Source organism: Delphinapterus leucas, chromosome 20, assembly GCF_059928025.1.
Source record: "Delphinapterus leucas isolate spDelLeu-1000000601 "Yukka" chromosome 20, BTC_Dleu_Yukka2, whole genome shotgun sequence".
NCBI classification, from domain to species: Eukaryota; Metazoa; Chordata; class Mammalia; order Artiodactyla; family Monodontidae; genus Delphinapterus; species Delphinapterus leucas.
The window spans coordinates 15018651-15046318 of NC_143148.1; the positions used below are offsets into that span (position 1 = coordinate 15018651).

Sequence of the window (27668 nt, forward strand, 5' to 3'; positions counted from 1 at the left end):
TAACTAGAAATTCCATGTGAATTATCTTGTGTTGTATTTCAAGAATGCCTTGCAATCCAAATCTATTTGGTTTCCGAGTTAAAATACTAAGGAATACTATGCTAACTAAATCAATTTGATTTCCAAGTTTCAGAAAGTGAGTAGCACGTTTGAATAAGGATTTATTAGAAATGTTTTTTCCAAAATTCAGATTGTGACAAACATTTATCTCCTTTCAATAGATTACTAGATTTGATTTGCTAATTTTTAACATTGCATATTTTCATAACTGATTTTGGGCATATTATCTTTTTGTATTCTCCTAGTAACTTTTATCTTTAGGATTACGACAAATTCATAAAAACAGGTAACTTGCTACCTCAGTCTATGTCCTGGAAGAGTTCCTAAAACATTTCGTAGTTTCATCTATAAATATATCTAATTTGGTGTCTCTAGTGTAGCTGTGTGACATTGTTTTTTTAATTTACTTTATTTTTATTTTTGGCTGCGCCTTGAGGCTTGTGGGATCTTAGTTCCCCAACCAGGGATTGAACCCTGGCCCCCAGCAGTGGAAGCACAGAGTCCTAACCAGTGGACCACCAGGGAATTCCCATGACATTTATTTTTTTGGTTTAATTTTAAAATGTTCCTTTTGGAAAGGAGTCTATTAGGATTTTACACTTCTTCTCTAGTCAATTCTGATATCAAGTCAATCCAATTTCTTTATAAAAGTCAGATACTTTGTCCAGATTTTCAGATATATTATAAAAATGTCTATAGTACTAACTTTTAAGTTTTTTGAGATAAAATTCATATACCATAATATTCACCCCCTTTTAAAGTATACTGTTCAGTGGTTTTTATTATATTCACAAAGTTGTACACCACTAATCCCAGAACATTTTAATCACCCAGAAAGATAGTGTCCTTTTAAATTCAAATATGCAGTCATTTTAATGTCTCATTCACAGTGCTGTTCATTCGTCATCTGTACTCCCCCACCTGAATCACTAGTTTGTCTACTTTTTTTGTCAAATAATTTTCTGTTTTAGATTGTTTACTTGTTTCTGTCATTTATTTTATAATTAATAATGCCTTTCTCTATCCAATTTAGATATATTTTTGCTTGTTTTATCTCCCTGGGTTCTATATTGATTTTATTTATTAATGATTTCTAGTATTTTTTTTAACTTTTATTTGCATTTATTTTTTGCGGCATTTATTCTCAGGCCATAAGCTTTTGTTTCTTCAGTTTCTTCTGGCATATCTTTTTCTTCTGGGCAACCTCCTCTTCTGGTTTAGGAACAATCTGTTCTTTTTCAGTAAGGATCACCTCAATGTGGCAGGGAGAGCTCACGTATGGGTTGATCTGACCATGAGCTCTGTAAGTCCTGCACCACATCTTGGGGGGCTTTGTTCACCTGGATGTGCTCAATGACCAGGGAATCTACATCTAAGCCCTTAAGTTCAGCATTACTCTCTGCATTTTTGAGCATGTGCAGTAAAAATTCAGCACTCTTTTTGGGCCACCGACCCTGCATTCAGCCCCAGTGTTGGGCCTGGGCACACCTACCACCTCCACCTTTGTAACGATGGAATAGCACACATTGCTTCTTTAAAGTGACATCCTTCAGATACTTGGTGGCTTTTCAGATATGCATACCCTTAATGGCCTGGGCAGTTTCACGAGTGTTCTTAAAGTGAACACAAGATTTGAACCTCTCGACTTGCATGATTTTGTGGCGTTTTCTGGGCCAAGTGAATAGTGAACCATTTTTAGAGGTCAGGTCATCTCAGGCCGCTTCCCGGAAAAGTCTAGTATTTTAATGTATGCATGCACACTGGGTTATAAAACTTCCAATACAACTTTGGCTGCCACTCACAGGTTTGTTTTTTTTTAAATATTTATTTATTTTGGCTGGGCCAGGTCTTAGCTGTGGCACACAGGATCTTCATTGCGGCATGCGAGATCTTTAGTTGCGGCACGCAGACTCTTAGTTGTGGCATGTGGACTCTTAGTTGCAGCATGCATGTGGGATCTAGTTCCCTGACCAGGAATTGAACCCTGGGCCCCTGCGTTGGGAGCACGGAGTCTTATCCACTGGACACCAGGGAAGTCCCACAGGTTTTTCCATTGTGTTCTCATATTCATTCACGTTTAAATAATGTGTATATTAAGGTTTTAGTTCCTTAACCCATGTTAACCAAGGGGGGACACTAAATTAATATTCAGATATTTGCTGGCCATCCTTTTGTTACTGTCTCCCCCATTCTGGTCAAATAATGTGCCCTGTATATTTTCTTTTTTGGAAACTAATTATTAGGAAAAATATTCTTATCTCTTCCTGCTTATTTGACTGTGCTTTCAACTACCCATGATTGTATCCACAGGGTATTAGTCTTTGTGCAGCATAGAAAATAAAGTCTGAATGTAGATTACCCACGCAAACTTTTTTTCCCCTTTTGAAATTTCACGCAGAATAATGAGTGATGGGGAAAGCTTTCCTATGTTCATTACACTTATTTCTCTTTTTTCATTATTAATTCTTGGATTTAGACAAAAGTAAACAACATGGTTAAAATCCTTTCCACAAATAATAATGACGATAATTATGAAAATGGGTGTATCAATGATAATAGTGGACTTTTACTAAACATTTACTACATGATAGGAAAAGTTCTAAACACTTTATTAACTCATTGAATCCTCACAACAAACCAATACATAGAACGTGATTATATTTACTAATACATAAAAAATAAAATGTCACTAACATATATAAGTAAAAAGTTTTAAAAACCTGGAAGCATAAATAATACTGGTAACAGTAGTTAATTAGCTTTCTAGTATGAGCTTAGGGTTAGGGTTGATGAAAAGGAACAAAACAGTTTATAAAGGAGAAAATATGGATAATTTCAGCAACTAAAATAGATGTTTTAAAAGGAAAAAAACAAGCATCCAAAGATAAATTTTGGGTCATATTAGTCAGGGAAGATTTTATAACTGAAAACAATTAGATGCAACCATAATATGAATAATAAATACGGTCATTTAAAAAACTCATTAAGTACATCGATAAAGATAAAAATCTATATTTACTGAAATGGCAATCATATTTTATAGCATTATAAAAGCCAACACATGTGTATCAGGTGAAGATGCAACATGTGTACCATGACTACATTTTCTTTAAAAACAAAGTCTGGCAGGATTTGCTCTACCAACTTGAGAGTCATCATCTATAGTTCATATAATTACAATTAATCTTGGCTTTTTTAATTTCTAGTTTTCTGATATTCTGTTTTATAATAAAAAATATAAATTTGTGAAATGAAACAAAAAGACTAACAGTGGCTTCAAAAAAAGGTTATATTGTAATTAATTCTACAAGGAATTACAAAATACAAGGTCACACAATTTAAACAGTGTGATGTTGGTATAAGCACAAATATGTATATCAGAGAAGAAAGCATAGCCTTAAGACTCAAGCAAATATAAACAGGAATATAATCTATCTCCAAGAAGGTAGAACAAAATAATAGGAAAGGAAAAAATTGTTGAACTGCTATTAGTACAAGATGGGGTTGGGGAAGTAAGGGGGAGAGACAGGCAAATGTCAATTTAGAATCCAAATTCATAACTTAGAGTAAAATATATTTGGATTAAAAAGAAATATAAAATAAAATTAAAAAACAAAAAATAGTGAAAGAGGGTAACTATCACACATGAATTTTTGTTGTTGTTGTTTAAAATATCAGGAAGGTGACAAGAGCTTTAGTTTTTATTATTCATCAGTATGAATTCCCTGATGACGTATGAGATCTGAGCCACTACTAAATGCCTTTCCACATTCCTTACAGTTATAGGGCTTTTCACCAGTATGAATTCTGAGGTGTCGAGTAAGGTTTGAGCATTTATTAAAGGCCTTTCCACATTCACTACATTCATATGGTTTTTCATCTGTATGAATTCTCTGGTGTTGAAAAAGCTGTGAGTTCTGAGTAAAGGCCTTCCCACATTCAAGACATTCAAAAGGTTTCTCACCAGCATGAATTCTCTGATGCTGACGAAGTTGTGAGCTCTGAGTAAAAGCCTTCCCACATTCCTTACAATCATAGGGTTTCTCCCCAGTGTGAATTCTCTGATGATTAGTAAGTGCTGAGCCACTACTAAAGGCTTTGCCACATTCTTTGCACTCATAGGGTTTCTCACCTGTATGAATTCTCTGATGCTGTACAAGCTTTGAGCTCTGAGTAAAAGCTTTGCCACATTCCTTACATTCATAGGGTTTCTCACCTGTATGAATTCTCACATGTTGAAAAAGTTGTGAGCTCTTAGTAAAGGCTTTCCCACATACTTTACATTCATACGGTTTTTCACCAGTGTGAATTCTCTGATGGTCAATAAGATTTGAGCAATAACTAAAGGCCTTCCCACATTCCTTACATTCATAGGGTTTCTTACCGGTATGAATTCTCTGATGTTGAGAAAGGTATGAGCTACAGCTGAAGGCCTTTCCACATTCTTTACATTCAAAGGGTTTTTCACCGGTATGAATTTTCAGATGTCGAGTAACATGTGAGCCACAACTAAAGAATTTCCCACACTCCTTACATTCATAAGATTTTTCGCCAATATGAGTTCTCTGATGTTGAAGAAATTGTGAATTCTGACTAAAGATCTTTCCACATTTCTTACATTCATATGGTTTCTCTTCACTGTTAATTATTTGATGTAGAGTAAAGAATGTCTGTTGAATAGATGTGGGCATGTATTCATGAGTGAATATTTCTTGGCTGAAATGCCCATTTTGATATCCCACTTGTCTTTCAAAGTGGTTTCTATATTCCAAAACATCTCTAAAACTGGAGTATTCAAGGCCATGCTTTGTAAGTCCCATCATCTCCCTCTGGCATGATTCTATTTCATAAACTTCCTTCTTTAGTGATAATAGCTTGGTTTCACACATTGATTCCAGATCTGAAAGAAAATAAAATGGTAAATATTCTTCCCCCACCTCATTTGTGAAAAGTTAAACTTTTATAATAGAAATGGAAAAACTAAAGTGAAAATAATATCTGGTAGTGAATGACATAGAGTTCTCAAGTATACCTGTTTAATCTGAAAAATGGACAAGAAATGCACAAAATTAAGGAGATATAATGCAGGAAGCAGCAGGAGGAGACTATGGAAATAGAAAACCACAATGATTCTCAAATACTGATGTGGATCAGAATCATCTGAAAAGTTGATAAATATACAATGCTTGGGCATATTAAAAGATGACTAGTTATATATACATCTCTATAAGCTTGTATGTATGTGTATGTAAGAAACAGAGTACATCATCGTACTATGTATATTACAAAAAGTGGACAATTTGTTACTTCCATTAAAGGTCTACTGAGAAGAATAAACGCATATAGGGGGAGATTCTTGGGCTCTGTAGTATAATAAAGTATAAATTTGATCTTTGTCCCCAGTTCCTAACACAGAGCTTGAAGAACCCTTTGAATTTCCTGAGTGATAGCAATGTTTTCATTATGCTAATGAGGTGACTCATGGTGGACCCCTAGATAGTTTTAGGATGGGGAATGGTCACTGGAAAGACCCAGCATATGATTAGAGGATTGGGACTTTCAGCTGCTTGACCTCTGGGGTGGAGAGAGAGGCTAGAGATTGAGTGGCCAATGCCTTAATCAATCATGCCAATGTAATTAAGCCCTAATAAAAACTCTGGACACCAAAGCTTAATGGAGATTTTTGGTTGGTGAACACACTGAGGCGCTTCACCAGGAGGGTGACACACTTTGACTTCACAGGGAGAGGTTATGGAACCTCTGCCTCCAGAAGCCTACCCTAACTCATCTGATATGTATCCTTTACAGTAAAACTGCAATTGTAAGTACAGAGCTTTCCTAAGTTCTGTGAGTCATTCTAGCAAAGCCTGCAGGGGCCATGGAAATCCCAAATTTATAGCCAGTTGGTCAGAAGTGTGGGTGGTCTGAGGAACCCCTGAGACTTGCAGCTGGTGTCAGAAGTGAGGGCAGTCTTGTGTAAGACTGGCTGTTAACCTGTGGGGTCTAAGCTAACTCTGGGTAGTTAGTGTCAGAATTAAACTGCAGTACACCCAGTTGGGGATAAAACAGAATAGGGTCCATAATAAAGGGCATACTAGATGCAATTTAAAAGCGATTACAGAGGGTCAGCCAGATGGGGGAACAGCCTAAGATAAGTCAATGAACTGATTTGATGTGAGTGGCAGATAGGGAAGACTCAGAGCATGCTATGTGCTGGGGATTCAGTGAAAATACTGTTTGCCTTGGAATTCTGTGATGCTGATCTTGGGACAAGGGAGAGACTTGCTCATGTACCACTGCAGTGACTGAGAGGGGAGACTCCTGAAGTCTAAGGCAGACAGAGAGAAAAAAGACACAGTGCAACAGCAAAGGAAACAATAAACAAAATGAAAAGACAACCTATGGAATGGGTGAAAATATTTGCAAACAATGCCACCAACAAGAGCTTAATTTCCAAAATATACAAATAGCTCATACAGCTCAATATCAAAAAATCAACCCAATCGGGATTTCCCTGGTTGTCCAGTGGATAAGACTCTGTGTTCCCAATGCAGGGGGCCCGAGTTCGGTCCCTGGTCAGGGAACTAGATCCCACATGCTGCAACTAAGAGTTCTCATGCAGCAATGAAGATCCCACATGCTGCAACTAAGACCCTGTGCAACCAAATAAATAGATAAATATTGTTTTAAAAAATCAACCCGATCAAAAAATGGGCAGAAGATCTAAATAGACATTTCTCCAAAGAAGACATTCAGGGGACTTCCCTGGTGGCGCAGTGGTTAAGAATCCGCCTGCCAATGCACGGGACACGGGTTCGATTCCTGGTCCAGGAAGATCCCACATGCCGTGGAGCAACTAAGCCTGTGCTCCACAACTACTGAGCCTGTGCTCTAGAGCTTGCAAGCCACAACTACTAAGCCTGTGCACCACAACTACTGAAGCCCGCACACCCTAGAGTCCGCATGCCACAACTACTGAGCCCATTAGCTGCGACTACTGAAGCCCACACGCCCCAGAGCCCATGTGCTGCAACAAACTGAGCCCGCATGCTACAACTACTGAAGCCGTGCACCTAGAGCTCTTCCTCTGCAACAAGAGAAGCCACTGCAATGAGAAGCCTGTGCACCTCAATGAAGAGTAGCCCCCACTCACCATAACTAGAGAGAAAGCCCATACACAGCAATGAAGACCCAACACAGCCAAAAAAAACAAAGAAGACATTCAGATGGCCAACAGGCACATGAAAAGATGCTCAACATTGCTAATCATCAGGGAAATACAAATCAAAACCACAATAAGATATTACCTCACAACTGTCAGAATGGCCATCATCCAAAAGTCTACAAATAATAAATACTAGAGAGGGTGTGGAGAAAGGGAACCCTTAAACACTATTGGTGGGAAATGTAAATTGGTGCAGCCACTATGGAGAATAGTATGGTGGTTCCTTAAAAAACTAAAAATAGAGTTACCATATGATCCAGCAATCCCACTCCAGGCATATATCCAGAAAAGATGAAAACTATAATTTGAAAAGATACGTGCCCCCCAATGTTCATAACAGCACTATTTATAATAGCCAAGACATAGAAGCAAGCTAAATGTCCACTGACAGATGAATGGATAAAGAAGATGTGGTATATATATATACACACACACATACATACATATATACACACAATGGAATATTACTCAGCCACAAAAAAGAATGAAACAATGCCATTTGCAGCAACATGGATGGACCTAGAGATGATCATACTAAGTGAAGTAAGTTAGACAAATACTGTATGATATCACTTATATGTGGAATTTTAAAAAATGATACAAATGAACTTATTTACAAAACAGAAACAGACTCACAGACCTAGAAAACAAACTTATGGTTACCAAAGAGGAAATATGGGGGGAGGGAATAAATGAGAAGTTTGGGATTAGCAGATACAAACTACTATACATAAAATAAACAACTAGGTCCTACTGTATAGCACAGGGAACTATATTCAATATCTTACAGTAAACTATAATAAAAAGAATCTGAAAAAAAATATATATATGTATAACTGAATCACTTTGCTGTATACCAGAAACTAACACAATATTGTAAATCAACTATACTTCAATTTAAAAAAAGAACAATATAAGGGAAAAATAATTCTCAGGAGTTTCATACAAGGATTGTAAAAAATAATAATAATAAGACACAGTGCAAGATACTACCATGGAAAGATGACAGGAGTCAGAAGCAGATTGATGAAAGCTGAGTCCCATCACTGAGAGTTACTTACTATAGGTTCCTAGGCAATTATTTAACCTTTCTAGTCCCCATTTCACCTGTAAAAGGGAGATAATCCTTAATTCATGATTACTAAGAGTGTGAGGAAAAGTGTAAGTGAATGTCTTTGAGTAAAGTGTTCAGTATTTGATAACTATTATTATAAAGCAATTTCTTACCCAAAATGGAGATTTTAGGCAAATTAAACAGTGTGAAGATGTCAAAATGGAGCCTATTAGAACATCTCAAGCCAGAAACGGGGAATTCATTTCAGCGTATTCTTCTTCCTCCTACCTCCATAGGATCTTTCAGCAAGTTTCATCTAGTTAAGCTCTTCAGTAGCTTTTCTATCTCCACTATACCCTATTCCAAACCAGAATCAGCTGTTACTCAGACCACTCAAGTAGCCTCCTAACCCAGATCCCCACCAAGTTTTCACAGTCTTTAATCTCTTCAGGCACAAAAATGACATTTGGCCTGGCCTTCCACTGCTCAAAATCCAAACTCCTCATAACCACTGGCAAAGGCTGAATAATGTGGTTCCTACTTGTCTCTCCAACCTCGACTCACACTCCACACATGCTTGCTCTTGGGCCCCAACAACGCTAGCTTTCTTTCAGTTCTTCAAACACACCAAGTTTTCCCCTCCTAGAAGGGCCTTCACAGGGGTTCTTCCCTCTCCCTGGAGTTTTCTTCTTTATAAACACATTAAAGAGTAAGACCTAGCAGTGAGCCTAATACTATAGTAATTCTGAAATAGTGATGAGCATAAATGGTATTTCAATATGTCTACAGCAACAATAAAATGATATGAAAATATCTGTGATTTGCATTCATGTCAAAGTCACAGGAACTACTAACACTACTACGGTTTGTTGCATATACCATAACAGGAAGAAATGCTAAATTTCAATTAGAGGATACTGAATATAAAGATGCATTTTTTTCTTTTCAACCAAGTTCATGAACTCCCTCAATTCTATCCAAAGGAACCCAAATCATTGGCCAGCAGCTATAAGGAAGACTAGTACTTGGAAGGGAGGGGCAGTGCAGATACATGCAGACATGCGCCCACGCGTGCACACACACATATACTATTTTGGGAGTTGTAACAGAAAACATTTAGATGAGTCGAAGAGGAAGAAAAGCTAGCAAGGAACTGAATCTAAAATATGGGTAAAAGAGTTTTCTTTGTGGGGGATGTGAAGGGTACCTTCTACTTGAAATTAAGAGGGGGAGTGGAGAAGAGTAGTAGAAAGCAGTAAGTGAGGGAAGGAATGAAACAGGTCATTTGTAAACTCGTGCTAAAAAGACTTAGTTTTTCCCACAGGCCTATGGTTTTGATGGGAGCTTCCAAGATAACATCTCAAAGGTGCTGTTTCTTCACTGATCAACTGAGTTATTGCCTGTAGTGCCCTGCTTCTGTCCAATCATTTCTCACTCACCTGAACACAGGCCTCTTGTCAGCTCTCTGCCAATCATCCAGGGCTCTTTCCCCTGTTCCAATAAGGAGATAACTTGAGGCTTAGGAATGTAAAGTCCTGCTCACAAGAAAAGATATGGAACATGGTTATGCTGTGGGTAAATCTGATCCAGAAGTAAGATCCAGTCCCTTGATGATCAAGGAAGAGATGCCACTACAGGAACAGTCAAACAAAGAAGATGAAGCTCAGCCACAGCCAATTGGAGCTGCCCATTTCCCACTCTTCCTTTTCATTTCAGTTCAAACCATTTACTTGGGAACAGGGAGCAGAAATTCAGCTGGTAGCTTGAGAAGCAGCTGAGAAATTCACTGTGGAAGAAACAGACATTCCAGAGAACTCAAAATTACTGGGATAGATGCCCTTACCCACTGACACCAGATTGCTATAGTTCTCCAACATCACATCTCTGTACAAGTCCCTCTGAGCAGGGTCCAGGAATTCCCACTCCTCTTGAGAGAAGTCTACAGACACATCACTGAACATCACTGATCCCTGAAACAACAGACATGTGTATTATTTGTGTAACAAAAAGAAATATTTCAGAGACTACTGTGTTTATATTTGGGAGTAAAGCAAAGAGCAATTATATTGGTGTCACTAAGAACCAGAATCTTTAGATCCTAGAAACAGGTGCAAGGGTTGTCAGTTTATTTTGTAATAAAAAAAAATATTCCTCACTCAGTCCATAGAAAAGGCCTAGAAACAATAATTAACCCAGTAGTGATGAGCATCCCTAGTGTCTAGATTGTAGTCTCTAAGTATCGTATTCAAATAAAAGTAACCAAAGTTGGGAAGGAGACAATTTCAGAATTGAGTCAAATACACAGGATGAGTCTGAACATTCTGTTGTATCAGAAAACAAGAGAGCTATCAAAAACTACTAGAATCATGTTAAAAGGATGCAGGAGCCTACTTGAAAAGCCTCCCATTGGCCAAAGACAGCATAATTTGAGGATCAAATGTAATGGACTGATGAGATCAAAAATGTTTAAATCCATGAGCTCATAACAATATTGAACAAAAAATTACTAGCCATCTTTGTAGGATTCTAAGAAACCAACTCATTATTTTAAAAACTGGTAAATAAGGGGTAAGAATCAAACATTCTTTTCCATACAAACTGTCCTTTAGGGTAACCAAACAGTTGATGAGACATTTTACTTTACAGATAGTACTCTACCTAATCTATGAAGAAGGAATGACAGAATTTAGATATCATTTTGCAACCTCTAATGAATTAATAAATCTAAACGATAATCATCACTGGTGGCTAACATTACAAAAGGAAAGAGAACCAGAAATAATACGCCCCCCTAATGGAACCACACATCACCACCTAGGAAATATTCCTGACAAAAAAATCCCAACTGAACCTGACCACGTTTCTAGACCTAACTACTGACTCTCAGGAAACACTTAAATGATACCAGAGAGAAGAAATCAGCAAAATCCAAACAGTGGACAAATGAATCTGTTTTTCTTTCCCAACAAAAACTGCACAGAAAGAAAAGAGATGCAAGGGGTACCTACAAAGTAAGAGACTGGAGAGACATATTAACCAATTGCAGTGCACAGTCCTTCTCTGGATTCTAATTCAAATAAATGATTTAAAAAGTAGACAGTTATGAAAATTTGAACACTGACTGGATATTGATATTAACAAATGATTTTTAACTTTTTCAGATGCAATAATGGCATAATGATTTTTTTTTTAAAAAATAAACCTTATCCTTGAGAGATACATACCAATTTGAATTTGCTTCAAAAAAATCCTGTGTGTGGGAGTGAGGTTAAGGGAGTGTGCATGGAAGAAACAAGTAGAGGTATGGATGAAACAAGATTGACTGTGAGTTGATAATAATTGAAACTTAATGGTGAGCTTATGGTAGTTCACAAGACTACTTTTCTGTGTCTGGAATTTATTATAACAAAGCTTTCTAAAGAAGGTTCTTCTGAGACCTCTGATCTCAACAAGTTATGAAGTGGCTGAACTCACTATAATCATCCATCATCCTTATCCTTATTTCTGAGATAAAGAAAATTGGTGATTCATTTGGAAATTCCTCATGACTCACACTTCCTGTTCAAACTTAAACTGGACTTCTTCATGGATACCCTAAAAGAGTCATAGAGATCTGCCTGTATCAGCTACCAACCCAACAATCCTCCAAGCCCCATAAACCAGGAGACCTTGCAACACTCTAATATTTGGAGCTACCAATACCACCTCCTGTCCTATTTTACTGGAGAATACTGATCTGTAGAGATAATCTTGGCTTTTCCATGTTTGTCTCAGCTAAGCAACTCATACCTCCACCTTGTCAAATCACTGCCCAGACAGGACAAGTTTATTCTACAAATCTACTCTTGTTTCCTTTAAGAAAATGCATTTCTTCTCCATCATAGTCCCTGGGAAAGGGCTGAGAAAAGAGATGCTCAATTATTTACTGAATGAAAATATTAAAACTGAGTCAAAAGAAGAGGAGCACTTAGGAATGATAATAGGATTATCTGACTAGAATGAGAGGAAATAGGGACCAGGACCTGAAGGAACCCTCATAGCCAGAAATGTCAGGAGAAAGAAAGCAAATGCTCACATGCCCTTTAAAAAAAAATTTTTTTTTTCTTAGAAAGAACTGAATGTCAGGAAGGTAAGAAAGAGCATCAACTAACTCACCTGGGCCATGGCTTTCAGTATTACAGGAGATAATCACTCCTCCTTGGGGCTGTTCTCCTGGAAAAGGATAGTGTTCTGAGAAGGCAGGCCTGGGGAAGCAAAGAAATGCTCTAGAAACAACACTGGCTTTACAGCTTTCAGACTCTCCAGGAAAAACTACCTCTACTTCCCTTGGTCTTAGGATATAACTCTAGTGAGTGGGAATATGGAATAAATCCCCCTCCTATCTCAGCTCCAGAAACCCCAGGCTTTAGCTGCAGTAAGATGGATCCTGGCTAGTCGATCCAAAGAAACACAGACTCCTATTGCCTCTCCTTCACCCAAACAACCCAGGTTCCTGTCTCAGCCAGTGATTCAAGCAAGACCTTGCCCCATCTCAGTGCTGTTGTTGCTCTGAACCCAAGACAGCGCTGCTATGACTTGCCCTGAGCAGATCCCTCCTCTGCAGCCCTCAGGTCCCCAAGCCAGACTCACCTAAATGGTGCTTTTGGCCAGGAACACAGTTCAATCTAATTAGAAGGACTAAAGACTTCCCTAATCAAGTCTCATTTCCCAAGCCTGAGAAAGTCAAATTCCCCCTACCACACCCCTGCACCCATACCCACACTGAGGCACTCCTCATCCTTATGTTCTAGCTCTCATTTGTTAAAAAAAAAAACAAACAAAAAACTTTGCTTATGTGTTTTACCCACACAAAACTGTCAAAATGTCAACTTTTCTAGCTCTGGGGTAAGATCTTTCTTACCTATACATATTTATATAAATTTCTCTTTTTTACTTTTAATGCTTTCATTTGTTACATTTAAATCTTTAATCAATTATTATTTTATTTTGGTATAAAATTATTTGGTAAAAGACAATGGAATAAGATTAGCAATTATTATTTTATTTTAGTATAAGAAATGAGTTAAGAATCCTACTTTATTTCCCCCCAGAGAGGGCTACCCTGGTGTACTTAAAACACATGCGAATAATATTTCATAAGACATAAAATGCACCATTATTTTATATGCCACTAAGAAAGAAAGAAACTATTTAAGATATAACCTGATTTCAGGTACGTTGAAATGAGGAAAAAAAGTAAGCCTTAGAATAGATGACTATGGAATGTATTTTGTCTACTGATTTAAATGCTACCCTTATCATAGATGATACATGTTTGGATTTATTTGTGATTCTATTTTGATTCAGTGATCTCTTTATTATTTTGCCAGTACCACATTCTCTATATAATTTAAAAATATGTTTTAATGTCTTAATAAAAGCCCCCTCCACTACATACCAATTAGAATGGCCAAAATCCAGAACACTGATAACACCAAATGCTGGCCAGGATGTGGAGCAACAGGAACTCTCATTCATTGCTGGTGAGAATGCAAAATGGTACAGCCACTTTGGAAGACAGCTTGGCAGCTTCGTACAAAATCAAACATACTCTTACCATATGGAGTTGAGAATACCTAGTGGGATGGAGAAAAAGTTCAGGAAAAGGAAAGAGAAGCAATCATCAAAGCTATCTCACTGCAAACTCCTAGCTCAAGGAGTCAGAAGGTTAAACTTTTTCTTTAAAGTTTATGGTATTGATTAGTTCAGTGAAATGGACACTGTTTATTATCTAACACTGACTGAAAAGCTTATCCATGGGCAAGAAATCAAATGGCCCACAGAGAAGCTTGATAGTAGAAGTTATGGGAAAGAACAAAGCAATTGTTTTCTAGTTGTTTCCTATGGAGTACTGCTTTTCTAATAGATTTAGGGGAAAAAAATGTTAAATAATACTGTTGATAGTGCCTTCTCCCTGATTTTACTATGAAGGCTTCTAGTATTTCATTATTAGGCATTAGGTTAGTTTTTTTTAACTTTTTAATACAGAAATTTCCAAACATACATAAAAGTAGAATTTAAATAGTATAAAAAACCTTCCATGTACCCACTAACTGGCTTCAACAATTATAAAGTCACAGACAATATTGTTTTATCTAGATTCTAATCCACTAATTTTTATTGAGATATACCTCGCACACCATGTAAGTTACTCACTTAAAGTATATAATTCAATGTTTTTTAGTATATCATCACAATCCAATTTTAGAACATTTTCATCTCCCCTAAAAGAAACCCCATTAAGAGTCAATCCCAGGACTTCCCTAGTGGCACAGTAGTTAAGCATTCACCTGCCAATGCAGAGGACATGGGTTCGATCCCTGGTCCAGGAAGATCCCACATGCCACGGAGCAACTGAGCCCACAAGCCACAACTACTGAGCCCACGTGTCACAATTACTGAAGCCCGTGCACCTAGAGCCCATGATCTACAACAAGAGAAGCCACTGCAATGAGAAGCCCGCACACCACAACAGAGTAGCCCCGCTTGCCACAACTAGAGAAAAGCCTGTGTGCAGCAATGAAGAGCCAATGCAGCCAAAAATAAATAAATAAATAAATAATTAAAAAAAAAAGAAACTGAGTTACAAAATTAAAAATCTATACTAAAAACAGAAATCAACATGTCTGATGAAGTTGAAAAGGTACTCAGCTTAATGATCACCAGCTCAGGTTCTAATGCTCTTATACTGTACAACCTAGTCCCAGGTACTGACCAAAAACTGGGAGCTCAGCTTTAAATCTATCCTGTAGTGTTTTTTCTTTCCTCATATCTAATTTGGTAATTTGTGTCTTATCTCCCCTTTTTTCTTTAAGTTTTTATAGAGGTTTATCAATTTTTATTTATTCCCCAAAATTAACTTTTGGAGTTATTAATTTTCTCAATTATATATTTACTTTATATTTCAATATACATAAATTTATATTGAGCTCTTATTCTTATTATTTCCTATTTTTTGTTTTCTTTGGGTTTAATTTAGTATTCAGTTTTATTTCCTTAACTTCTTGAGATGAAAACATAGATCATTAATTTTTCAACATTCTTCTTTACTAGAGTATGCATTTACAGCTATATATTTTCTTTAGGTTTAGCTTTAGCAACACCCCACATTTTGATGTTATATTTTCATTATCTTTCAGTTCAAAATATTTTTAATTTCCATTGCAATTTCTTCTTTGATTCACCAGTTATTTATAAATACAATTGCTTAAATCCTAAACATTGGGATATTTCTAAATATCATTCTGTTATTGACTTCTGCTGAATTCCACTGTGGACAGAAAACATACAGTATTATTTCAATCCTTTGAAAGTTACTGAGATTTCTTTTATGGTCCAGCACATGATCAATTTGGATAAATGTCTCATATGCATCTGAAAAGGATATATACTGTAGTTGTAAGGTACACTGTTCTACATATATCATTTCAGTCAAGTTTGTCAACCACACTGCCCAAATATTATATAGCTTTACTCAGTTTCTATTGATTGTTCTATCAGCTATTGAAACAAGTGCTAAAAATCCCCCACTATGATTGTGATTTGTCTACTACTTCTTTTACTTCCATCAAATATACTTGAAGTCATTTTATGAAGGTCTATGTATTTAGAACTGTAATATCTTACTAGTAGTCTAAGCTTTTTATTATGAACTATTGTTCTTTATCTCTAGTAAAGCTTCTTGTCCCACAGTCTAATTCCCATACAATGAGAGTGAGTCAGGAGTGTAAATTGATACTATTTAGAAAAACTGTCAGTATATATTAAAGCTGAATATTTGCATAACCTATGCCACAGAAATTTCACTCTTAGGGATATACCCAACAGAAATGCATTCATATGTGCACCAAAAGACATGTGCAAGAATGTTCATAGCAGCCTTGCTCATAATAGGTCCGATCTGAAAACAGCTTAAATACCAATAGATAATGGAAAGGATAAATAAATTGTGGTATGTTCATACAATGAAATTTTAAGCAACAACAATAATAACTGACCTATACTACATGAAGCAACATGGATGAGTCTCACATATTCATACTACATAATATTATTAAGTAGTACATTCATATTACATGTAAAATGTAATGATGAATAAAAAGAAGTCAAGCACAAAAGAGTGGATATTGTGTGATTCTACTTATATAAAATTCAAGAACAGGTAAAATTAATCTATGGCTATAGAAAACAGAATAATTGTTATCTTCGGGAGAGGTGGATAGTGAGTGGATGGAACAAGAATAGGGCTTCTAGAATGCTGGTAATGTTCTACTTCCTGATCTGATTTGAGCTCTGATTAAGCAAGTATGCTCATTTTCTAAAATTCATCAAGTCATATACTTTCATTTCTGTACTTTTTGGAAAGTATGTTATACTTTTAAAACCATGTGATATATGAGAAGAGTCATCAAAAATTAAAATACCAAGTGACCAAGTATTAGAATACAGGATGACTATGCTTATAATCTGCTGGTAAGAATTTAACTGGTACAACCATATTGAAAATCAGTCCGGCATTATCTAGGAAATTTGAAAATACACACGTATCTTATGGCCCAGCAATTCCATTGGTATGTTTATACCCTAGGAAAGCATGCATAGGTGCACCAGGGTACTTATAAAGCAACAAGGAAACCCCAGCACACCTTGTATTTGGCTTGGTCAACAGCCATTCCTCCTTCTCCTCTGGGGACCTCTCTGAGAAAAGCAGAGCTGAGGAAGGAGAAAGGAATCATGAAATGCCAGGCCCTTCTCATGGCTCAGACTGATCAGATCAGAGGTTACCCTGGACCCACACCTGCCACCCATGCAGAGGAAGGATGGAGAAAGGTCAGAGGAGTCTAGGCTGTCCTGAGCATTCCTGGTTTCAGAAGGGGAAAAGTCTGCGGCCCACGACCAAAATCTGTCCTGACCTAACACATCAACCACTGGGACATACACACTGTTAGCCTGGCACAATTACAGGCACCCTCCAACCGCACAATCAGTGCCACAAAAAGTTACATAATCACACTCACACATCCTCACACAGTCAGACATCAGTACACTTAGTACTGCTAACAGTCATAAAACCACAATCACACGCAGCCCTCTGATAACACCGCCATAGCAACATAATCACAGATTCTCAGCACTCCCCACCGCCCCAACACACACAATGATACAAAGTTGTATGGACACACACAATCTCAGTCCCACTACGGAGGCACAGTCACACCTACACACACAGAGCCGCACACTTTCACAGTCACACACCACAACGAGGATATCCACAGTCACACCTGCACACAGAGCTCTGCGCGCATGGTCAGTCACAGTGACACACCCACCACAGGGATATACAATCACACGCGCACACAGCGCGCACAGTCACATAAGGTCACAATCGCACACATGGAATCCCACACTTCACCCTCCCCCAGTCTTATCAAATCATACAGGCCCGAGACTCCGGACCCGCCTGGACCGTCCCTTCAGACTACCAGGGGTGCACCTCCGGAACCTAGACGAGCCCCCGGGACCTAGGCTGCTCACCTTGCACTTCCCCTTCCCCGGAGGCCTAGGGTCCCGCAGGCGAGTGAAGGGTCAGCCCTATGCCCGCCAGGGTGTCTGGGAAATGTAGTCCGGAGCCAGATCCGCTCGAACAAGATGTCACTCGACCCTCGGATTTTCTGCACAGCCTGGGCCAAGCCACACTTCTTCTCGCCTCTCGGAATTGCTGCCAGGAGGCTGGAGATCCAGATACAGTCCCCACACCCCGGAGACAAGCTTCCTCCTAGGGCCCGGCCAATCTCAGGGAGCCATAAATTCCCTGAGAAATAGAATAATGTCGCTGGATTCGCGCCGGAAGTTGATTTGGAGCCGCAAGAGCTTCTGGGAAATGTAGTCTAGAGCTGGAATGGTGAGGCGCCCGCCCACGTAGAAGGTTGTCTTGGTTGGCTGTTTGCACAGAGCTTGCCGCAGTGAAGGACAGAGTGGCGGCCAGGACTATTCTAAGAGTTGTAGCTCACTCTGAGAATATTCCGGACTGAGGAAGGCGTCATTTTTGCCTTCCTCCGTGGATTACCGTGGTGTGGGACCTATGCTGATCGGGTAGCGGTAACCTAGGGGTCTCAGACCCGAACCGCACCAGGGAAACTGAAGGAGAGTAATCAGACAGCCTGGAATGGGGCTGATGGGGACGGGTTATCAGGAGCGTCCAGCAGTGTGTTTGCTGGGGATGGTAGTCTTGACTCTGGTGATGGCCCCACTGTGTTAAGTCCATAGCTGAAATTGGATGAGTTACTTCATTTTCTTCATCTGGAAAACAGTGGTACTTCAGGGTGCATGTTATGGTACCATAAGTTTTATTTGCCTTTTGGAGAAGCAAACCAATTCGTCTGACACAGTTTCAAACTTGTGTTTTATAAATCATATCTCTGTTCCTTGTATGGCTGTGGATCCCACACCCTTCCATGCCTTAGGGATCTTGTTTTCATGGGTACAGTTTGTCTTCCAAGAAAACGCAGAAGGCTGCAAATAAGAAAAAAGCTTATTTGGTGGGGTGTTAGGAATTGCACTTCTGGAGACAGATTTGGGTAAAACCGAAAGAGTGTTCCAGAAGAGAGTCAGGGGCTTATGAAGGCAAACCCCACAAAGTTATTAAAGTTCTCTGGAAGGAATTATGATTAACTCTAACTGCAGGAAAGGAAATATTTGTCCTTAAGGGATAGGCTGTCACTGAGTTATTTTAGGGGAAGTGTCTTCCAAGCATCTTGAGTTTCTGGAAGTTGAGATTCCATCTAGGCTGAGGCATGCATGTCATCCTTCCTCCATGGCCTCCCAGCTACATTTTAGAGAGCTTTCTTCATAATACCGACTCCATTTTGATTTTCCTTTCACAAATTTCTACTCCCTTTGCAGAGTTTACAGTTATATTTTATTCCTCTCCAGTCTTCCATGGTTTGATCCCTGACTCCCCAAACTCGGGGGGGCGGGGAGGGAGGGGGAGGAAAGGTTCACTACAGTAGTACAACAGCTTAGATATGAATCTTTTTTTTTTTTTTTTTTTGCGGTATGCGGGCCTCTCACTGTTGTGGCCTCTTCCGTTGCGGAGCACAGGCTCCGGACGCGCAGGCTCAGCGGCCATGGCTCACGGGCCCAGCCACTCCGCGGCATGTGGGATCTTCCCGGACCGGGGCATGAACCCGCGTCCCCTGCATCGGCAGGCGGACTCTCAACCACTGCGCCACCAAGGAAACCCTTAGATATGAATGTTATCCCTTTCACCTCTTGGAAACAATTAAAAGTCACAAAAAGGGACCAAAACAGAAAACTCCAGTTTCTGTGAAGTTCGGAGAAAGGAAAAGCCCATGAACTCCAAAATACGCATGAGCACTTCCCAATACAGTTGATAATAGGTAAAAGCACGCTATAGAATGAGGACTGGTGAACAGAAGTGAGAGTGATGCTTAGGAGCTAGTAAATCCTATTAGAGAAGACTCCAGACATAGGGGGGAAAATCATTTCAGGAAGACTAGGTGCTTATCTTGAAAGATAAACTTTGGAGAGGGAACTGCCATGAAGAGAGTAGAGGGCAAACAGAGTAACAGATGGAAGCCATGTGCCAAGATCAGGAGTCAAGTTTAAGGGAAATTGATCCAGAAAACTAAAATATGTCTCAGTTTTGACTGAAGTTATTGGTCTGTAAGCTAGAAGAAGACTCCAGTATCAGAGAAAACCTACAGTTGCTTAAAGGAGAGAAACTTAGATTAGTGTCAAGTTTCTACTCAATAAAATTTAGCACCAGAAATCAGTGGAACAAAGCCAAAAGGATAATCAAGAGAGTGAATGCCAATTATTTTTGTTCACAATCAAGCTGCAATTCAGGTATAGATATAATTTATTTAGGGTCACCCTAAAATGAGGATGTGAATTAGGGTGACTTGAGAGCCAGGGACAGTAATATAAAGGATAGGGTGGTTTATTTTAGTAGAATAAACAGGATGATGATTAATATGTAAAAATAGCTAAAAACAAAACAAACGAATAAAAAAGGCACTAAAATGTTATGAGTGGAAGAAGATGGAGGAAATAGATAGAATGAGTAGGACCTGATGGAGCGAAGTTTGCAGGAGAAATTCTTAGACAAGAAAGAAGAGTATGGATGCAGCAATTACAGAGGTGAGGGAAGAAAAGAACTGTGGGGAACAGAGTAAAATGTGAAATAAAATGGCTTGTTAGGAAGATTGTATGCTTCAGATTATGACAGGCCTGAGATTCAAATCCGAGTTCTGAAAATTAACTATTTGTGACCTTGAGCAAATGACTTGTGCTCTATGCACAACATCATCAAAAATCTTGATAAAAGTATCTTTTTCTCATGAACACCATATGGATCAGGGAAAACGTGTGGATTAGTTTATACAAAATAAATGCTCAAAAGCTATTGAACACTTCTCAACTCATTCTTTGAAGCCAGTATCACCCTGATGCCAAAATCAGACAAAGAAATTAGGAGAAAAGAAAACTAGAGGCAAATATACTTTATGAAGACAGACACAAAAATTCTCTAAAATTACTAGTAAATGGAATCTAGCAACATATAAAAAAGATTATATGCCATAGGGCTTCCCTGGTTGCACAGTGGCTAAGAATCTGCCTGCCAATGCAGGGGACACAGGTTTGAGCCCTGGTTTGGGAAGATCCCACATGCCACGGAGCAACTAAGCCCGTGTGCCACAACTACAGAGCCTGTGCTCTAGAGCCCTCATGCCACAACTACTGAAGCCCACTCACCTAGAGCCTGTGCTCTACAACAAGAGAAGCCAACGCAACGAGAAGCCTGTGCACCACAACGAAGAGTAGTCCCCACTCGCTGCAACTAGAGAAAAGCCTGCGTGCAGCAACAAAGACCCAACACAGCCAAAAATAAAATTTAAAAAATAAAATAAATTAATTTTTAAAAGATTATATGCCATAAATAACCAACTAGGATTTGTTCCAGGAATACAACGATGGTCCAGTATATGAAGACCAATCAAAATAATACATCATATTAACAGAATAAAAACAAAAGTCATATGATCATCTCAGTAGATCCAGAAAAGCATTTGATAAACCCAATAACATTTCATGATAAAAAACAAAACAACTCAACAAACTGGGAAAAGAAGAGAACTTCTTCAAACTAATAATGACACCTGTGAAAAATGCAGAGCTAACATCATAGTTGATGGTAAAGGGCAGAAATTTTTCTCTTGTGCTAAGTGCGATACATTGAATGTGTCCCCCCAGAATTCATATGTTGAAACCTAATCCTCATGTGGTGGTATGTGGAGGTGGGTCCTTTAGGGTTAATTAGATTATGAGAATAGAACCATCATGAATGGGATTGGTGCCCTTAAGAAAGAGACTTCAGGGATCTCCCTTGCCCCCCTACCATGTGAGGACACAGCAAGAAGATAGCTGTCTGTGAACCAGGAAGTGGGCTCTCACCAGATGTGGAATTTGACAGCACCTTAATCTTGGACTTCCCAGCTTCCAGAACTGTGAGAAATAAATGTTTGCTGTTTGGGTCATTCAGTCTATGGTATTTTTGTTATAGCAGTCCAAAAGGACTAAGACAATCGGGAACAAGCCTGTTCAAGAATGTCCATTCTCCCCATTTCTTTCTTTCTTTTTTTTTTTTTTTTTGCAGTATGCAGCCTCTCACTGTTGTGGCCTCTCCTGTTGCGGAGCACAGGCTCCGGACGCGCAGGTTCAGCGGCCATGGGTCACAGGCCCAGTCACTCTGCGGCATGTGGGATCTTCCCGGACAGGGGCACGAACCCGTGTCACCTGCATCGGCAGGCGGACTCTCAACCACTGTGCCACCAGGGAAGCCCCCATTCTCCCCATTTCTACTCAACGTTGTACTGGAGATTTTAGACAGGGCAATTAGGCAAGAAAAAGAAATAAAACGAATCCAGATTGGGAAGGAAGAAGTAAAACTCTGTTCACAGATGCCATGGTCTTATTCATAGAGAATCTTAAGGGATCCACACAAGTGAATGCACCAAGGTTTCAGGTTACACGATCAATATTCAAAAATCAATTCTGTTTCTATATGCAAACAATGAACAATCCAAAAATGAAATTAAGAATACAATTTCATTTTATTCAAAAACTAGTTAGGGATAAACTTAGTAGAAGTGCAAGATGGTGTTTACTAGAAACTGTAAAACTTAGTTGAAGGAAATTAAAGAAGACCTTAAAATGAGAAAGCTTTCCCATATTCATATATTGGAAGATTGAATATTGTTAAGAAAGCAATACTCCCCAAACTGACATACAAATTCAGCACATTATCAAAATCCCAGCCTGATTTTGGTAAGAATTGATAAGCTGACCCTAACGTTCATATGGATTGAAAGGGACCCAGAAAAGCAAAACAAAGTTGAAGGACTCACATTTTCTGATTTCAAAACTTACTGCAAAGCTACAGTAATCAAGACAGCATATTCTTGGCACAAAATATAGACATCTAGCATTGAGAATGCAGAAACAAGCCCTTATATTTACAGTCAACTGATTTTTCAACAAGAGTGCCAAAACAATTTAATGGGGGAAAGAATAGTCTTTTCAACAAATGATGCTGGGACAACTGGATAAGCACACACAAAAGAATGAAGACTTTTACCTCACACCATGTATAAAAATGGACTCAAGCGGATCATGGATCATAGATCGAAATGTCAGAGCTAAATCTATAAAACTCCCAGAAGAAAACATAGGACTAAATCTTTGTAACCTTTGGGTTGTACATGGCTTCTTTTATATGCAACCAAAAGCACACATGACAAACAAAAACAGATAAATTGATTTCATCAAACTCAAACAATATTGTACTTCAAAGGACACCAGTAAGAAAGTGAAAAGACAACCCACAGAAAATATTTTCAAATCATATATCTGATAAGTAATTTTTATTCATGATATATGAAGAATAGTTACAACTCAATAAAAAAACAAATAACCCCAATTTTTAAATGGTCAAAGTATTTGAATAGTCAAACATGCAAATGACCAATCACCACATTAAAAGATGCTCAACAGCGTTAGGTATTATTTGTATTAGGAAAATGCAAATCAAAACCAAAATGAGACAGTATCTCACCCACACTCAGATGACTAAAAATAAAAAGTTTGTAAAACCCTAGAGATTCATCAGCATCAAACCTAGTATTTGGAAGTCTTTTTGTTGCCAATCGTCATTTTAACCCCTCCACCATCCTGAAAAGGTTTACAGAATATCTGAAGAGTCAAATGAATTAACAATGTAATTTTTTAAAAGGGCTCCCCATAGAAAGGATAAACTTTTCTCATTTTCCACAGCTTTTCCCCACATTGTCGACCTGACAATTAGGACAGCCCTTAACCACCTTGAACTTTTTGGAACTCATCAATCATGCCTGATAAATTCTCAGCGTTCCTTTCTTTTGTTTCTTACCTCCTGAGTTATACCAAGAAGGTGAGGGAGCAAGACTTTGGGGTTATCAAGTGGTCACCTGGGAAGCAATAAAGATGGTCTGGTGGAAAGATGCCCTGTCAGACCCCAAAGTTTATGGATTTGGAATCTAGCCTTGGAGAAAAGAAACATTTTTTAAAAAGTCAATAAATAAAATCTCAGAGAATACTGATCAATTGACAAGAATACAAGGAAAAATAACTGAGAATGACAAATGGCTGCAGCCTTAGCTGTGTTGAAGGCAACCCAGGGACCATTCAATTTTTTTAGCTCCTACAGAAGTGAGGAAACTGACAAGAGTACAGAATTTCTGTACTTGTTGGAGCCTAATCTTGGTTTTTCAGTTGCTTATAGACATGAAGGGCCCCAAGACCTAAAAAGAGACCATGTTAATAATAGCAGGCTTTTGAGACATAGAAATTCACACTCTGGTGAGACAGCCATGTCTTCCACACATGTTCATATATAATCTAGCCAAACAAAACTTTTACTTTTTATCTTACACATTTTTAGACATACACAAAAGTAGACTGAATAGTATGAACATCCCCCCTCACCCACCCAACCCATGTACCATTCAGCTTTAACAGTTATCAAACTTTTGCCAACCTTGTTTCAACTAGTCCTGTCTGAATTTTTTTTTCTGTAGTATTTTTAAAGCATATTCCAGACACTACAAATAAGTTTTTAAGTACAAACAATGTTTCAATGACAATGTAATTAAAGCTTTAAAACTCTAGTTTTTAATAATAAATTAATGTTATTGAATTTTTGTATTTGTAAATATTTATTTTACCATCACGGTTGTAGAGTTATACATAGATAGAAATAAATAAATACTGACACAGCTGAGGTTTTTTTTTTTTTTTTCAGTACGCGGGCCTCTCACTGTTGTGGCCTCTCCCGTTGCGGAGCACAGGCTCCGGGCGCGCAGGCTCTGCGGCCATGGCTCATGGACCCAGCCGCTCTGCGGCATGTGGGATCCTCCTGGACCGGGGCACGAACCCATGTCCCCTGCATCGGCAGGCGTACTCTCAACCACTGCACCACCAGGGAAGCCTGGCAGCTGAGGTTTTTGTGGTAACTATCTCCTCTCTCTGAATTTTAATTTCTCTAGAACTCAATATTGTATTAGTCTAACATCCCAAAGATATTTAGGAATTTTTGAAAATATATTTAGGATATCATAGTAAAGAACACAGTCATTGTTGATATAAGAATATATCAAAGAAAATAGCACTTTAAAACTTAGATACATAGATAGTGTAACTATAACTCTATAGATACATATAATTTGCACTATTGTCTGAGGTTTACAAGAATCAATTTATAAAGATGAGTTATTTCAACTACAACTCAGTCTAGTTGTATACCCACACTTATGCATATCTATACTTATGTAATCCTCAATATTAGTGCATGTAATAACTTTTCTGGTGATAAGGCAAATGAGTGGTAAGCATGTTCCATTTAATTTAGGCTTTTCTGTTTGCAACAGTGTAGTCTTCTATGAACTAAAATGTTATTTTATCTCCCTGCCTCTGGGAGAAGAGCTTAAAGAGAATGAATGGAACTATAATTATCAGGGCATAACATTATTAAAGCAGTGAATCAGAAACATAAACGTTTTAGCGATTATAGGTAACATCCACAGGATATAGCAATGATCTCAGAAGGTAAGACCCAATGTCCTTTAGGACTCACTTGTGAAAACTAACAATGGCCAAGACTGTTTTATGGCTTAAAAGGCTATTGATGTTCTCTACAGCTGCAGCAGAGGAGGGTCATGGGTTTTTCATAATCTTTAAGCATTTATCCATGGATTTACTTTTATTATCAACTTGAAAAAATATGTTGGAAAAAAACGAAGTTTTTAGCATATGTGCTCAGATACTCTCACCAGCCATTCTCTATTTTTATTAGAACATGGTCACATTTTTTTAAAAGTAAATTTTAATAAATTATTTTCTTGAAATAGCTTATGGTATGAGTCTAGTCCAAATTGCCTTCTTGGGACTTCCCTGGTGGTCCAGTGGTTAAGAATCCGTCTTCCAATGCAGGGGACACGGGTTCGATCCCTGGTCGGGGAACTAAGATCCCACTGCCTCAGGGTGCCGCAACGAAGACCCAGCGCAGCCAAAAAAAAAAAAAGTAAAATAAAACAAATTGCCTTCTTATCAAGCAACATTTATAGACTAATTCTTCCTTTACCATTATTATGGACTAGTGCTTTAAGCATTTATTCTTAAACAGATTAACTTTTCAGAGTCAAGTTTCCTGTTCCTCTGGTCTGTCTGTTAGCTTTTACCTCTTTCCTCTCTGCCTGCAAAAAAACATTCTGTTCTCTTTTACCATCAGTTAGTTTGGTAGAAGTAAATCCCTGTTCTTTATGGAAATACTATAGCATTATTCTTTTTTACTTTTAAAATTAATAAATACTTAGTAAAATATAAGAAAATGAAAACTTGTACCAACTAGAGAAAATTGCAGGTTTGCAATGTGCATACTTTACTGTATCATGGACAACTTTTCTTGTTTGTAAATATAAGTCTGGATCACAAATTTTTAGTTTCATAGTATTCTGTTGTATGGATTTGCTATCATTTATTTAACCAAAATCCCAATGATAAACATCGAGATTGTCTCAAAAAATTTTTGCTATTAAGAATAAAACCTCACCACTTCACACCCACTAGGATGGCTCTAATAAAGAAGATAATAGCAAGTGTTGACAAGGACGTGGAAAAGTTGGAAACCTTATACACTGCTGGTGGGTATGTCAAGTGGGGCAGTTTTTTAGAAATCTGTTTGACAGAACTCAAAATGTTAAACATAGAATTACTATTTTACCCAGCAATTATACTCCTAGGTATTTACACAAGAAAATTGAATGTGCACAGAAAAACTTGTACACAACTGTTCATTGCAGCATTATTCACAATAGCCAAAAAGTAGAACCAACCCAAATGTCCATCAACTAATGAGTGGATAAATAAAATGTGGTGTAACCATACAATGTAATATTATTTGTCACTAAAATGAAGTACTGATACATGCCACAATGTGGATGACCCTTGAAAACATGTTAATTAAAAGAAGCTAGCTAGAGAAGACCATACTGTACAATTCCATTCATATAAAATGTCCAGAGCAAGCACACAGAGTAGATTTTTGTGTCCAGAGACACAAAGTAGATTAGTGGATGCCTAGGGTTAGTGGGTTTGGGGACAACAGGAAGTTACTGCTGAAGGGTACAAGTTTATTTTGGGGATGATGAAAATGTTCTAAAATTGATTGTGGTGATGGTTGTATAACTGTGTAAATAGGATTTCCTTGGTGGTCCAGTGGTTAAGATTCTGCGCTTCCACTACAGGGCCCGTGGGTTTGATCCCTGGTCAGGGAAGTTCTACATGCTGTGCAGTGTGGCCAAAAAAATAAATAAATAATAAATAAATAAATAACTGTGTAAATATACTAAAAACTATTGAATTATTCATGTTAAGTGAGTGACTCATATGGTATGTGAATTATATCTCAGTAAAGCTGTTTAAAAAAAACACATGATCTGGGCTTCCCTGATGGCGCAGTGGTTGAGAGTTCGCCTGCCGATGTAGGCGACACGGGTTTGTGCCCCAGTCTGGGAATATCCCACATGCCGCGGAGTGGCTGGGCCCGTGAGCCTTGGCCGCTGAGCCTGTGCGTCCGGAGCCTGTGCTCCGCAACGGGAGAGGCCACAACACAGTGAGAGGCCCGCGTACCGCAAAAAACAAAACAAAACAAAACAAAACATGATCTCCATTACT

At 38.3% G+C, this 27668-nt stretch overlaps 1 protein-coding gene across 6 annotated transcripts; it reads right to left on the minus strand.

Moving 5' to 3' along the window:
- Positions 1-2648: 2648 nt before the first annotated feature.
- On the minus strand, positions 2649-18185 carry ZNF383 (zinc finger protein 383). Of its 6 annotated transcripts, none has more exons than XM_030761372.2 (7): positions 17913-18185; positions 17024-17090; positions 13777-13954; positions 12495-12551; positions 10183-10309; positions 9779-9874; positions 2649-4960 (listed from the first exon to the last, which is right to left on the minus strand). In XM_030761372.2, exons 4-7 carry the CDS (start codon positions 12501-12503, stop codon positions 3765-3767), a joined length of 1428 nt encoding a protein of 475 aa, XP_030617232.1. In that variant the 5' UTR covers positions 12504-12551; positions 13777-13954; positions 17024-17090; positions 17913-18185; the 3' UTR covers positions 2649-3764. The 6 variants fall into 6 exon arrangements, with proteins under 6 accessions (XP_030617232.1, XP_089758433.1, XP_089758434.1 ...); XM_089902307.1 differs by having other exon boundaries at positions 12495-12583; XM_089902308.1 differs by lacking the exon at positions 17024-17090 and having other exon boundaries at positions 12495-12583.
- Positions 18186-27668: the final 9483 nt, after the last annotated feature.

What these genes read in the sequence shown, in the direction of transcription:
- ZNF383 (XM_089902308.1), bottom strand. An exon ending in TAGCAATCTGGTGTCAGTGG is followed by an intron (nt 9,875 to 10,182) that starts GTAAGGGCATCT and finishes TCTTGTGAGCAG; the next exon opens with GACTTTACATTCCTAAGCCT. An exon ending in GACAAGAGGCCTGTGTTCAG is followed by an intron (nt 4,961 to 9,778) that starts GTGAGTGAGAAA and finishes ATTTTCTTTCAG; the next exon opens with ATCTGGAATCAATGTGTGAA.